At 51.0% G+C, this 14,707-nt stretch overlaps 1 protein-coding gene across 1 annotated transcript in view; it reads left to right on the forward strand.

The window, feature by feature from the left end:
• Window positions 1-994: 994 nt before the first annotated feature.
• HDAC7 (histone deacetylase 7) overlaps window positions 995-14,707 on the forward strand; it is a 135,689-nt gene continuing 121,976 nt past the window's right edge. Inside the window, exon 1 of the mRNA XM_065419364.1 lies at window positions 995-1,118. Within this exon, the coding sequence (XP_065275436.1) occupies window positions 995-1,118 (124 nt within the window). The remainder of the gene's footprint in view (window positions 1,119-14,707) is intronic.

Below are 14,707 nucleotides of genomic sequence, written 5' to 3' on the forward strand. Positions count from 1 at the left end.
CCTGCGGTTGCTGTTCCCCTCTGAGTGTCCCACTGGTCCTGTGGGACAGGCTGTGCACCCAGGAGCAGAGCACTACCTCCATCCTCCTGTTGGGAGGGATCAAACTGGCACCCCCTAAATGACACTTAAGGGCGGCTGCCACTGGACGAGGGCCACAGTCGGAGCTGATCTCTGGTGCCTTTCGCCGGGGCACGAGAATTAGTCCGGAGGTACCGCGGCCCCGCTGGGTGAGCGCCCTTCGCAACCCGATCCCCGCAGATCCTCGGGGGATGTCGCATCAGAGCCGCGCCTGCCTTGCGCAACGTGGATGCGGAGTACGAGCCCTCCCAAGCGGGCGGGGGCCATCTCGGTTCGGCCCCCTCCAAGGAGCCAGTGCGAGCCGCGGCGAGGGGGCTGCTGCGGAGCGAGCCCTCCTGAGCCCCGGCCGGGCAGACGGGAGCGAGCTCGGCGGCCCGACCCGAGCGCTCTCTGCGGATGGAGCCCACCTCCCAGTTGTTTCCAATAGGGACTTCAATCGCAAACTTTCCTGGCTCGATTGCCATTGGCTGCGGCCCGGCCAATCACGAGCGCCCTTCGCAAACAATGCAACTTTTTTCGGAGCCCGGCTCCTGCGCTCGGGCTATTTCGGGGCGGGCCCCTCCCCGAGCTATTTCTGCGCCTGGCCCGGGCTGGGGAGGCCGCCGCAGGTGTCTCGGCCACGGAAAGCCCGGAGCGGAGCGGAGCGGAGCGGGCTGCAGCCGGAGCGCACGGGGATGGGCGGCGCTCAGCTTCTCGCTGGCTCCTGAGAGCTGCCGCGGGCCGCCTGAGATCATGGCACCGAGGGAAGCCCCTTCGCCCTGCCCCTCCTCCAGCTGAAGGAGCAGCCGGCGGGAAGCAGCTGCCTGGATGCGAGAGCGGCCGAGCCCGGCTCTGACGCCCGCTGCCTTGGCTGGAGATGGCGGAGTTGCCCCTCTGCCCCCGCTGACCCCCGACCTGGGCTCCGGCAGCAGGCTCCATGCCAGGGCTCCAGCAGATGCTCAACCCCATTTACGAGTCGGATTCTGTTTTCTCCCCAGATGGAATTAAAGGAGGAGAAGCGAGTGTGAGCTTGGCCCAAGGGAGCGGCGCCTCCAGCCAGAGTAAGTGATCCCCGCCTGTCCCTCGGGCCGGGCCGGGTGCAGAGCACCCTTGGGGCACCTAGCAGGGGGCCGAGCTCGCTGCGCCGGCAGAGCGGGGAGGGCTGCGCCCTGGCTTGGGATGCAGAGAAAAGGGAAATGAGAGAGGAGCTTGAGCTATTTTTGCATCTCCCCACATGACTAGGCCCTGCGACATGGACTTAATGACCCAGCCGCAGGGATTTCCTCCTCACGCCTCCTCTTCCCCCCTCGCTTGAGAGGGAGGTCTTAAGCAGCTGAGAGGTGGGATTCCCTGGGTCCCATGTTGAGAGACGGAGCAGCTGGGTGCTCATGGAAATGGGGCAAGCTTTCTCTTCCCAGGAGCAGTCTGTCTGGTTGGGGTGTGTACCCTGCCGTGACTCTCAGGGCTGCTGGTCGGTGTAATAGAGAGCCCAGTGCCTTAGATGGACAGTAGGCAAGTGATGGTTCCCCTAGGGAGGATGAGTCCTCTGCTTTGCCTGCACAGAGCAGGAGTTCTCCAAGCCATGGCATCAGGAGGTCCCTTCGCAGGTGGCTGTCGAGGGAGGCGCAGGCATCACGTTTCTGCAAAGCAAAACATTGGGGTGTAATTTGAGGAATCCAGTCCAAGGCAAGCAGGATGTTTAACCCATCTGGAAATGAAGGAGCAGGCCTTGTGGAGATTAGTTAGCTCTGCTTATGTCCTCCAGAACCCTAACACCATGCATAGCCTGTGTCTTCCTCAGGTGAAGTTGGTCAGTATCTGATGTAGGATACTGCAGAATCATCCAGTCCCACCCTGCATGATGCTAGTGTGAGTTTAAGTCTGGGGGTCTTGTTGTTCTGAGATACACAGTATGCGGTGAGTGTCATGTCCACTCTCTGGTTCTGTGGTAGACTGTTGCACTGCTATCTTGGTGTCAGATATGTGCTGGGGATTGTGTGTGTGATTGCATCTCATGGGGTTCAAACAAGACTCTTATGCCATTAACAGGAGGGTGGTGTTTGTAGTCCTGGCAGGAAGCTGCATTAGACATAGATATAAGGGGATGTCCAGGTTAAGGAGTATCCACGTGAGCCCAGTGCATCTCTATCACCCTCCTGGATATCTTGGATCTAGAGCAGGGGTAGGCAAACTATGGCACGGGTGCCGAAGGCGGTACGCGAGCTGATTTTCAGCGGCACTCACACTGCCAAGGTTCTGGCCACCAGTCCGGGGGGCTCTGCATTTTAATTTAATTTTAAATGAAGCTTCTTAAACATTTTAAAACCCTATTTACCTTACATATAACAATAGTTTAGTTCTATATTATAGACTTATAGAAAGAGACCTTCTAAAAACGTTAAAATGTATGACTGGCACGCGAAACCTTAAATTAGAGTGAATAAATGAAGACTCGGCACACCACTTCTGAAAGGTTGCCGACCCCTGATCTAGAGAGTGGATAACACCAAGGCTTGTCTATGCAGGACACTCAGGAAAGTTAAGACCGATTACGCTTGGAATCAAGAGTAGATGTTAAAGATCTGCTCTAGGAATTATTTGGGGGAAGTTCTATGGCCTGTGTTATCAAGGAGCTGAGACTAGAGATCACAATGGGCCCTTCTGGCCTTAGAATCTATGAACCTATAAGCTGTGATTTTTAAAGTGAATTAAACCTCTGGCTAATGCTGCAGTGAACGAACCCCACTTCTGAGTGAGAACATCCACACAGGAGTTAATGTGCTTTAACTTCACAGCTTTAGTTAATTCATTTTAACTTTCCTGAGTGTCCCCAGGTAGCCAAGCCTTAAGGCAGTTCACTAACTGCACAAATATTGCCAACCCAAATATTCAAAAACCATGACTAAGGGCCCACCCAAATCAAGAGTACCTTAAAAATCATTATTTAAAAAAAACCAACCTTGGGTCTCTTTATTTGCCGTCTGGTTTTTTTTTTAGCCTGCAGGAATCATATTTTCAAGTGTTTCTACAACAACCATGAGGGCTAGAAACTTACACTTTTTTTTTTTTTTTTAAATGAAAGCTGAGATTCTCACGTCATTGTTTGACTTCCGGAGCTTTAAGGAAAAACATGAGCTATCATGCGACTCACGATAAAATTGCAAGAGTGGGCAACACTCCAAAGTTGTATGTTACCTTCCTTGGACGCTTTGGCTGAGATGCCACTGTGATATTTTGTATAAAAAGGGACATAAGCAGTATACAGTACCTCAGAGCCTTCATAAATGGCCATTTGTAGCCATGTTTGAATCTTGTTGAGGTACCAGGCTGGGTCCATATGGGTGTTTGGAGCTGATTAGTGGGCAGTATTGGTGGTACCCTACCATAGGAGGTGTGTTTGGCTCTGTCTTGGGAACAGAAATGTCACTGTAGTGCCCTGGACATCCAGATCTTGCTCTGCTTGACACCGCTGATGCTCCAGAAAAACAGAGCTTCCAGCACTTCCCATGTTAGCATGGCTTTAGTGTACAGAATGGGGGATTTGGACAGATACTCTGCCCAGCCCTGTAACTAGGCTATATTCAGGGACTTCTGCAGAAATGATGATGCTGTGCCATCTGGGCGAGGTTTGGCTCAGGTGTGTGTGTGCTGGGCAAAAATAGGGGCCACCTTATTTAGAGATCTAAATCTGCCCAGTGTGCGTGGAGCAGAGGAAGGAAGGGACTCGAGCTAGCACTAGGCACCCCCTGGGCATCAGTGTAATGTGTTACTGTTAAGAGCTCTCACCTTAGCACAACCCCAATGCCATGTGCTGAAGTCAGAGGCACTGGCTGCATGGGACGGAAAGGGCATCATCCCACGAGGGAGCAGTGCTTCTTCGGACCTCCCACCCAGTCACCAATCTGGGGATTTAGAAATATCTGAAATTAACATCACTGCATGTGTGCCCTTCTCTGAGTTTGGGAGAACCAGAGACACTGCCGTCCCAAGCATCTGGGGGATGTGGCAGCACTGGGCAACTGAACATACTGTAGGTAGATTTCTTCCTGACTGTTCTACTGTATAAAGTGTGCAGTGACCGCCCTTCAGGTGTGCTTTCCCTCTAGTCCCAGCTGTGTACTTTATTTCTGGGCCTGGGCAGGGAAGGGTGGGGCTCAAGTTCTGTGGAGATAAAAATGTGATGCTTATGACCAGATGTGTGCAGAGCTCTTCGGCCTGGAAACCGCAGGCTTTCTTGGAAGATCTCCAGTACTTCCTGATTTGGGCTGAGCCACTCCTGGGATTTCAGCATTTCCTATTCAGCTGCCTGATGCGAGTAGGAAGCAAGAGAGAGTGAAAACAAAACAGCAGTCAGATAGTTTGCATGTCAGAAAATGTTTGGGGCTTTGGGTCAGGGCAGTTTAGATCTTATCAGCAGGGATTTCTGACCTTGTTAATATCTCCTGTTGGTTAATATCTTACAAGCTTCAACTGTGTAAACGGCACAAAGCCATTCCATGCAGCCACATGTTCCTGGCTCTCTTATTGTGGGGTGGGGTTGGGGGCCATGCATGTGCATGCGTGTGCACACGCTTTCCGCTTGTTTCTTACACCAGCTTGTTGCATCTTGCCTGAACTTAGACTGGAAGCTCTCCAGGGCAGGGACTGTCTCTTACTGTGTGCTTGCACAGTGCCCAGCAGAGTGGAGTCCTGATCTGCTCTGGGGCCTTTCAGTGGTTCTGGAATACTGATACTACATAATAATATCCAAACTAGTATCCAGACCTAGACTTGGTCTGCACTACCAAATTATGTCAGTATAACTGTCACTCAGGAGTCTGGAACTCAGCACCCCTGAGCGACACAGTTATACTGACCTAACCCCAAGTGTAGACAGTGTTTTATGTCAATGACATAGCTGATGCCTTTTGGGGAGGTAGAGTACCTACGCTTGGTATGCTGCGTAGGTAGCATCTTCACTAAGCACTACAACAGTGCAGCTGCAGTGCTGTAAGTGTAGATAAGCCCTTAGTAATGAGTCTTCTCTGCTCACATGAGCTTGTGGGTCTGGATTTGCAGTTTGCTTTTTGTGGCGACTGGGAATTCAGATCAGATTTGTTGCTAGAGCACAGGCCTCCGTGCTTGGATTTTTGGCTCTCAATGGTATATTTACATTTCAGAAAGTCTGTGGCTTAAAATAAAACCCTAGATTTGTGTCTGATATGGGGAGCTTGGTCTTGTCTCCATCAAGGAGCTGAAGTTGTTCTCGTTAAAGCCATTTGGTGCTGGATGACTCAAGTCCGGTGCTTGTGGTAATGTCTGTGGGGATGTGAATGGCACTGCTAATCGTTATTGGGTAGTTGGCATGAGTGACAGCTGGGCTAATTTACACCCTTGGGGGTGGAGCACAAAGAGGGTCTCACAGGAGGATGTGTTCACCATCCCCAAGAATTCACACATCATTAGTCAGGCTCCAAAAATCATGAGATGTTTTTAAAATACTGGAACCTTTGGAGTGCATGCTCTCAAGCTTTTTCCTATAGCCACGAGGGCTAGAAACACTTTTTTTTTTTTTTTTTTTTTTTTTTTTTTTTAATGAAAGTTGAGATTCCCATGAATCCAGCATAGGGCTTTAGGAGGAACTCCATAACCCATGAGTCTTATGAATAAAATCATGAGTTGGCAGCATTGCAGAGTGCAAGAAAAAGCAGCTCCATGCATCTTGTCAGTCTGGTTACCTCCTGTTGGTTGCTTTCCCTGCTACACCCTCAGCCTCCCACCACTGTGGACAGGGCCGGCTTTAGCAAGTGCGGGGCCCGATTCCTGGGGCTTGTACTCACTGGGCGGCGCTCCCAGTCTTCGGCGGCACTTCGGATTAAAGGCCAGGGGAGCTGGGTCGTGGGACTGCCGTGCTCTGGCCAGGGTCGTCGGGCAGGGGAGCGGGGCTGCGGGCTTGCCGCGCTCCGGCCGGGGTCATGGGGCCGCCACGCTCTGGCCGGAGCTCCAGCCAGGAGAGCGGGGCCGCGGGCTTGCCGCGCTCTGGCCGGAGCTCCAGCCAGGAGAGCGGGGCCGCGGGCTTGCCGCGCTCTGGCCGGAGCTCCAGCCAGGAGAGCGGGGCCGCCGCGGTCCAGACGGATCTCCAGCCAGGAGAGCGGGGCTGCGGGCGCTCCGGCCGGGGTCATGGGGCTGCCGCGCTCCAGCCGGAGCTCCAGCCAGGAGAGTGGGGCCACCGAAGACCCCAGAGCAGACCTTGGGTTAGTAAAAAAAATTAAAAAGGCGCCTAAGGCGCGGGGCCCTCTTAAGCGCGGGGCCCGATTCCGGCGAATCGGGCGAATTGGCCTAAAGCCGGCCCTGACTGTGGAATGTACAATCCACCAGCTTTCACTCACTCTGTCTCGTAACACACTACCATTTGTGTCCCCTTGTTCTGCTCTGTGTAGAGGGCAGGGAATGCGTCTCCCTTCTGATCCGGTGCAGATTGGGCCATGAAGTGAGACATGTTCAGCTTGGTGAGAGCTAGATTTTTGCCCAAACTCTGATGTGAGATGCTGTGCTGATGCTATCCCCTCTCGGGGAGCAAGAGCCTACCCTTGCAGTGGGGTCAGTCTTGGCCACTTAAGACTCTTGTCTCATCTCTAGCTCCTGCGATCCCTTTCTGTGCTCCCCTACCTCCCTGACTCTCAGCATGCAGGGCCTGGAATCATACACTCCACTTGTCCCAAGACTTGTTTTTCTGATCTGATTTGTTACCCATTTCTTTTCCAAGCCTGGACAGGGCTCCTCTGCCTCTGGCCATGTGGCTGGTCTCTGTTCTGAGCTCTGCCACCCCATCACTGTGTAGTGTTCAGTCCAGCTCCAGCCGCAGGGGATAAGAAGGGGAGCCAGCCAGTGCAGAATGGGTAGGTGAGTCACTCCTGTGAGCAGTTGTGTTCAGAGCACTTCCCAGTGTCTGTGTTTCATTATCTTGCTGTACTCCCTGAAGTCCTGAGCCAAGATGCCTCTTTTCCTGTCACAGACCTTGTTTGTTGTGTGCATATTAACCCCATCTTTGCTGTGTTTCTCATGCAGTCCGTTACCATGGGAAAGTGAGCAAAAGCTGAACGAGAATTTCATGGCCTGGCTGAGTCTGAAAAGCCTCATCACAGCTGGGTGGCCCTGCCTCAGAATGTGCGGCTGCCTTTGACTGAAGAATCAAAGGGGTTCAAAGCCACCATGTTACATCCAGTTCTGCATTTTCAGCTTTCCACACAATGCGTTTGACTGGCCTCCTGTATGGAAGGAGCACAGGGCAGCTCAGTGCCCGTCTCACTTATAGTCCCATCCAAAACAATAAAGAGGAGCCAGAAGCTAAGCCGTTGGATGTGCCATATCCAGTTGGCAGCCATAGCACTAGAGTGCCAAAGCCCTCTAAAACTACGGGACACAAGGTAAAAGTGGTGGTTCCACCCTGGTGCTGTTCTTGAGCTGCCGTGACATTAGCTGTGGGGGCAGGGATATTCTGTGACTTTAATGCTGTTGGAATGGGGTGGAAAATCAGCAACAGAAATGAAAAAGTGCTGGATGAATCTGCTGCTAATAGGTAGGAGGTCAAGTGGCAGCTGGGCGTGGAGTCTGAGTGTGTCAGTTCTCTGTCACTCTAGGAAGGCCATAGTTTGTTTGTGCATTGTCTGGGGTTAGGGTGACCAGATGTCCCGATTTTAAGGGACAGTCCCGATTTTGGGGGCTTTTTCTTATATAGGCTCCTATTACCCCCCACCCCCTGTCCTGATTTTTCACACTTGCTATCTGGTCACCCTATCTGGGGTAGTGGGGAGGGAAACCACCTTGGGGACATGCAGCCCTCAGAGGAAGTGTCAGGGACTCTAGCCGGGGGCAGTGTCTGTGAATGTCTCCTGTGACTCTAATACTTGGGGGAAAAGAGCTTTGCATTTTGTTTTTAACTACAAACTTCTTTTCTGTTCAACCAAGTGCAGAGAAATGGGATTAGGATCCTGCTTATTTAATAGTTATATAGTGGTAGCACCTAGAGGCTAGCCAGTTTAGGACCCAATGTGCTACACACTGTATAAACCTATAGCAAACAATAATCCCTTCCTAGAAGAGCTTAAACTCATGGGCAGGTCTACGCTTAAAATGCTGCAGTTGGGTCGCTGTAGCGCTTCAGTGAAGACACTATCTACACTGATGGGAGAGCTTCTTCCATTGGCATAGTTAATCCACTTTCCCACAAGGCGGTAGCTCTTTCTGATGGGAGAATTCTCCTGTCAGTTTAGTGCTGTCTACACCGGGGGTTAGGTCGGTTTAATGAGTTGCTCAGGGGTATGGATTTTTCACCCTCCTGAGCGACGTAGTTATACCCACCTAATTTCCTAGTGTAGGCCTGGCGGAAAAGACAAGACCTAGCAGGTGAGTGAGAAGAACAGTCCCTTCATGGGAACGCAGAGGCAGAAATGAGAGCCCATGGAGGAGAGCAGAGCAGAGTCCCCTGGGATAGGTAGGGGCTGGCTGCTGTGTCACTATTTCTGCCTTTAACTGAGAGCTTACACTCCTCTGGGGACTGGTCTCCCAGACTTCCCAGCAGTGCCTTCTCCAGCAGTTGCTAGCCCCACAATGAAGGTGCATTGGGAGCACTCGAGACTACTGTTTACTAAGCAGGACACAACCTCTGAGGTTCAAGTTTAGCCATAACAAATGGAGCTGGTATGCTTGGGTGGCTCCTTATTCCATTATTCATGTTATAAATAGTAGCTGGAACCCAGGTGGAAGGCTGTTAATTGGCCTTGGAAAATTCCTAAGCACATCTAGGAGGGTTGGTGCTGACCAAGAGCAAGTTAACCCTTGGCAGGTTGGGTTTGGAGGCAGCATCTGCTCTGGCTGTTCTGTTCTGCTCTGGTGAGGCAGAAGTGCCAGTAAATAAATCACTAAGAGGATGGAAGTGCAGTGCCATGTGTTGCAGTCGTGCTGCCCCTGCTGTGCACTGCCCTCACTGCCCTCTGACACCAAGCCACAGTCCTGCAGATTCTTTCTCCCCGAATTCTCCTCCCCATGGGTGTTGGGATCCAACACCAGATGCTCCTAAGCAGCGTTATCACTGGAGGGCCTGGCCTGGTGCTAGTTGTTAGAAGGGGAGAGGCAGGACTTATGCAATTGGACTATCAATGATGAAGCCTCACAACTTCTCCAGCTGGTTTCTGGTCTGTCCTTAATCCCCGCTTGTTAAGGGGGCTAGGGAGGCTGGGCACCATCATTTATCCACAAGCACAATTATCTCTCTCTCCCTCCTTTGTCCGTCTGTCTTGTCAACTGACTGTGTATCTCTCATGCTGCCTATGGAGCACCTGGCACAGTGGGACATCGATCTCGGCTGGGGCCTCTAGATGCTACTGTAATGCAAATTCATATTCATAAAAATGCTATCCAAGGGGCTCTTTTTCCTTTCCTGTATCTTGCTGTTATTATGGGTACCCCAGTAGTGTCTAGGGACTCCCAGCGTGCTGGGCGCTGCACAGACCTATACACTACAAAATAGGTACGGCTTTACTTGATGCAGCTTCCCACAGAGATGGACTCTATAGAGAACATTTGTACCTGGACCAACAGACACGTCAAACTTGAGCACATGAGGATTTGCTTAAATGTAGAGTGTCCTCTTACCCCCTGCTCCTCCACATAATGTTTAAAGTAAAACTTATCACCATCCTGCAAATCAATTGCATTGCACAGTTATACTGAGATGTTTTCAGATCTCTAACGAGCGCTAAGAACAATACAAAGTGTGCAATCACCTTTGGGATGAGGTGCTCTGACTTGGTGGTGTCTTGCACCCAATCTGCAGTTGCTTTGCATTGGTGTAAATGATTGCACATGGTGCAGGATAAGAGCAAATCAGGCCCAGAGACTTTTGAGGGAAAGGGTATGAATTCTAGGAGGAGATGAGGGAGCTGGGGAAAAAAGGGAGAGATTGAATGAATGGGTGGGGGCAGGGAGGACACTGAGTGGGCGTTGTGCAGTTGGGAGTCTGTGTTTACAATGTTTTAGAAAGGGTATAAATATCCAGGGGCCTGATGGCTCTCCTAAGAGTAACTCCTATTGGATACAGTCATGGGAGCTGTACATGCCTGGAGAGGGGGAGTTGGGCATTTGCACTGGTTTCCAAATTCCAAGAGATTTTGTTATTTACTTTGGCAGAGAAGGTGAAGCTTAACACGCCTCAGTATTTTGGGAGCACTGGGCTCCCAGCAAAAGCTGCTTTCTTTGAGGAGCTGATGTGATGTGGCTTTTAGTTTTCAAACTTTTAGCCATCCAGCACTTATTGGTTGTGGCTATTCAGCACCACTTGTTTGCACTGGCACTTCACAAACATGGTCCTAGCCCTGAAGAGCGTACAAACTGGGGCCCCTATCCTGGCAGAATCCCAGTGGATCGGTTGCAAGATCAGAGTAGAATAATTTCCTCATCCTAGTGTTTGACGTGGAAATGAGTTGTTCGAATCAGTGCTGGGTGGTTTGTGGTGCTGAATCTTCCAGCTGTGAGGAACCCCTGGCTGGCTCTGCTCTACTCTGTTGGGCACTTGGATGTGGAGTGTGTCCTCTAGTGGTGTTTCGAGGAGGGATATTCAACAAATTGGTTATTTCCAAGCGGTACCCCCATAATGACAGTTTCTGCCATTGGACCGTTCTTCTAGCTTTAATTGTCTTAAGTGGCCATTCAAAGGGCCAATGAAAATCAGTTGCCTCATGGAGGGAGCTCTTGTAATGGATGTAGAGCAGGAGTACACACAGTTGTTTGGAGAGCTCTCATGAGGCAGGAGGATGTCCAGTAAAGACGGCCTCTTGGGCAGGTGTCACCAGGGCTTGTACAGCAGGGCAGGTTGTGGATGCTGTAGTGCCCTGGAGTCTATTTGGGCACATTGCATTGCCCTGTGTCTGTTTTGACATCTCCGCTCAGGAACTGTAAAGGCAGGAGCTCTGTCCATTGTCCCACAAACTGGACTCCTTCTGAAGGTCTTGAAAGTCCTGAGCTGAGCAGAGCTCATTTTGGGTGAACCACAGTTGCATGGTGCAGTTCCTGCATTCTTCATGGTAGGGTGGAGCCAATAAGAGGGCCAGTTTTGGCTTGTAAAACCTGTCAGTTCCAGCTGTCTGCTGTGGCCTCCAGCTCTCCATGCAGGTTCCTTCTGCCTGAGGGATTGTTTGCTAAAACCATCTGAATTACAGTTTAAAACAAAACAATCCGTCCTCTCCCCTTCTGCGGAGAGGGCTAGTGAACAGCTTGTTGTCCTTTAACCTGACTCCCAGCTCTAGCCTTCCCCTGAGAAGCCATGTTCCCCAGCTACTGCGGCCTCTGTCATCAAAGTCCATCCAAACCAAACAGGACCTAATTTTTGCCCAGAAGTGCTGTCCTTTGGGGTGCACTCGTGTCAGGTCTGTAATTTTGTGTCTTAGTGAAGGGGACTCACCAAGTTAATGAGCCACCAGTGGCTTTAGGAACTGGCTCAGTGACCCATCTGAGTAATAGTGGATGATTTACTACTGGGCCCAGTTCTCTGTGATATGTCCAGTCCAACCAACTCCTTTCCAAATGTTCTGGTTGAATATTATGTATAGGGTGAGATACTCATCCCTTCAACAACCACTGGCAAGGGAATTTCAGCTACGTGCTGCCGCCATCATTCTCATGCAGTGCTCTCTGCTCCCTGATCCATCAAATTCCCTCTTCCTGCCATCAGTGTGGAAGTTCCTCATATAGGGAGTGGGAGGGACAGACAGACCAAGCTCTCTGGGTCAGGAACCCTTTTCTGTGTTCATACAGCATCTGGCACAGTGGGTCCCTATCCATGACAAGAGCTGCTAGCTGCTACTGTAATACAGATCATAAATAACTTAATCAGTTCTATTTTTCTTCTGCCACTGAAGCCTGTTATTGGCAGAACTGTCTAGAATTATGTGCATGTGTGTGTAATTCCACATGGTTATGGAGTTAAATCAGATGTGTCCACTCGTGCTTAGTGCACACGTGACAAAGGTGTGTGCAGGTGGCAGTGTCTGTGTACTTGTGTTTGTTATTCACTGGTTTTTTTAATACCTCAAGGAGTGAGTGAAATAAAGAGAGATCCAGTCTTGTTATAGACTTTTCAGTTCCTAGGTGTTGGGAATGCCATAGGAAAACCAGAGACCACATTATTTCAGGCTACCTGAGGCAAAGGACCCTTAAAATCATAGACACAAGTGTGAATCCCAAGATAGTTGGGTTTATTTGGGGTGCTGCGGGAGTCTGAGCAGTGCACCCCACAGCCCCGATCAAGCCTGTGAAAGGGCCCACTGATGTCAATGTTGAAAGTTAAGCATGTGCACCTCCCCCTGGGGCTGGGGTGGGGTTGGTGCTGGTGCTGCCCCTGTACTCGCACCTTTGGTTCTGGAAAGCTGTGCTCTCCAAAGAGGGCTGGAAAGGCAGTGAGGAGCTCCCAGCTAGCTCTGCCCTTTCAGTGGGAAAGAGTCCTCTGAGGGGCTAGAATCTGCCAGCCCAGCATGTCCTTAGCTGTCCCTCCCAAGACTGCACTGTGGGGCTGCTGCACCGAACGTGCTATGGACCTGATGTGTCTAACTCGTTCTGTGGGGAGGGCTGTATGGCCCTTTCTCTGAGCTGGGGATCAAAGAGCTGGCAAGAGGCTAATGGTGTGGGCTTGTCCTGCTGCAGCCAGGTTCTCGTTGTTAAAGATGCTGTTAGAGTAAATGCCTGTATGATCCCTCTCTTCCTCTGCCCAGTTAGGGGCCCCCTTTCCCCACACCCATGTGATATTCTTCCTCTTTCCCAACAGTTCCTCTCTTTGCTCCCCCCCATCTTTGGGAATTGTCTCGTCTCTTCTCTTCCTCCCTCCCTCATTTCCTTACACAGGGGACAGGGATAGCTCAGTGGTTTGAGTGGCCTATTAAACCCAGGGTTGTGAGTTCAATCCTTGAGGGGGCTATCTAGGGATCTGTGGCAAAAATCTGTCGGAGGGTTGGATTAGATGACCTCCTGAGGTCCCTTCCAACTATGATGTTCTATGATTCTATGACAGCAGGAGCCCAAGGCTGCAGGCTCAGTGGTGGCAGGGAGGCTGGGGCAGAGCTGAGTGGCACCTTGACAACTAGTGGGGGATGGTGGCTCAGTGGCCTCCACCCAGAGCCAGAAAGGCTGTGGGTTGGGTCCATTGGAAACTCATGGGATGAGTTGGGGGTTGGAAGGATGGGCCTTGGGGCTGGATCAAGCCTGCAGGCCCTGTGTTTGGTATGCTGCTATGGGCACAGCCAGCCCCTTCCTGTGCATGTTGTAGTGCTGCATTGAAGAGCTACCATTTCCCTCCTGCTGCTTTTGTCCATTGTGCTGTGGGAGAAAAGGATTTGCTAGAAAGGTGCTGTGTGTGCCTAATGCAGTAATGGAGAGTCTCTCGTTGGTGGGACTTAGCCCCTGTGCCCTTCACTGATTGCTCCTGTGCCTGGAATCCAGTGCTGGATCTTTCCCTGAAATCAACCAGGATCAGGCCTGGTCTACACTTAACATTTCGGTCGACATAACTATGGCACTCAGGGGTGTGAAAAATCCTGGAGTGTCCAGGTGTAGACACAGCTAGGTAGATGGAAGAATGCTTTTGTTGACCTAGCTACCATCGCTTGGGAAGGTGGTGTTTCTGCAGTGATGGAAAATCCCCTTCCATCGCTGTAGGTTGTGTCTCGATTGGGCGGTTATGTTGGCATAGCTACAGCACTGTAGCTGTGCTGGTTTAGTTCCTGTAGCGTAGACGTGGCCTCAGATCCAGGCCATGGTTCCCTCCTATAGGAAGGACTGGTCCTACGGTGACAGGCTGTCACAGCACGTCCCAGACCCAGTCCCTGCAATGCTTCTGTGTCTGAGGAGCACACACAATGGCAACAGCTCCACCAAAGTGCCAAAGCCTATCCATGGCTTTTAGTGAGGTTACAGATGTGTCACATACTGCTTCCTCCTTATGTCCTGTTATGTCATTCTGTCCCACCAGCCAAATGTGCCTGAAATAGCTGCCAATCCTGGCAGGTTTTGTTTCATAGATCGCTTCTATTCTTAGCTCACTGGTTAGTTGAGCAAGCCACGTTGCCCAATAGTCATGCATTCAAGTCTGTAGGGAGAAAGGATAGTGAATTATGCCCCATACAAATTTTTTGCTTATATTTCATAGCATCTCTAAATTGAAATATGTGCATATCTCTACCCAGCAATCTCAAACTTGCAAACATTGTGCTCCTTCAGCGAAGGAGCCGCAAACACACAAGTGCGAAATAAGCGCCCTGGAGGTTGGCATGTAGCCTCAGCCAGACACAGATAAAATGACCCAAGAGGATGTGACACTCTTTGCTGAATGGTCTGTCACTTCTGAGCCAGCTTTTCCTATCAGATGTGGTTGTGCTGCTGGAGCGATGGCTGGATGTGTACATGGCATGATGCGAGCCATAATGGATGTAGGGGATGAAAGACAGGTTCCCAGGAGTGGGACCAGGTGCATGTTATTCAGTGTAGGATTTTGCAGCAAGGCTCAGGATATTTGCCTCATTAGTGATATCTGTCACTTACTGGAAGTTTATTCCTGGATGGTTAGCATTTGTGACTTCCCTTCTCTGGCATGGCTGTGTATCCCACAGGGCTAGTCACAACTGAC

The sequence above is a fragment of the Emys orbicularis genome, chromosome 19, assembly GCF_028017835.1.
Source record: "Emys orbicularis isolate rEmyOrb1 chromosome 19, rEmyOrb1.hap1, whole genome shotgun sequence".
NCBI classification, from domain to species: Eukaryota; Metazoa; Chordata; order Testudines; family Emydidae; genus Emys; species Emys orbicularis.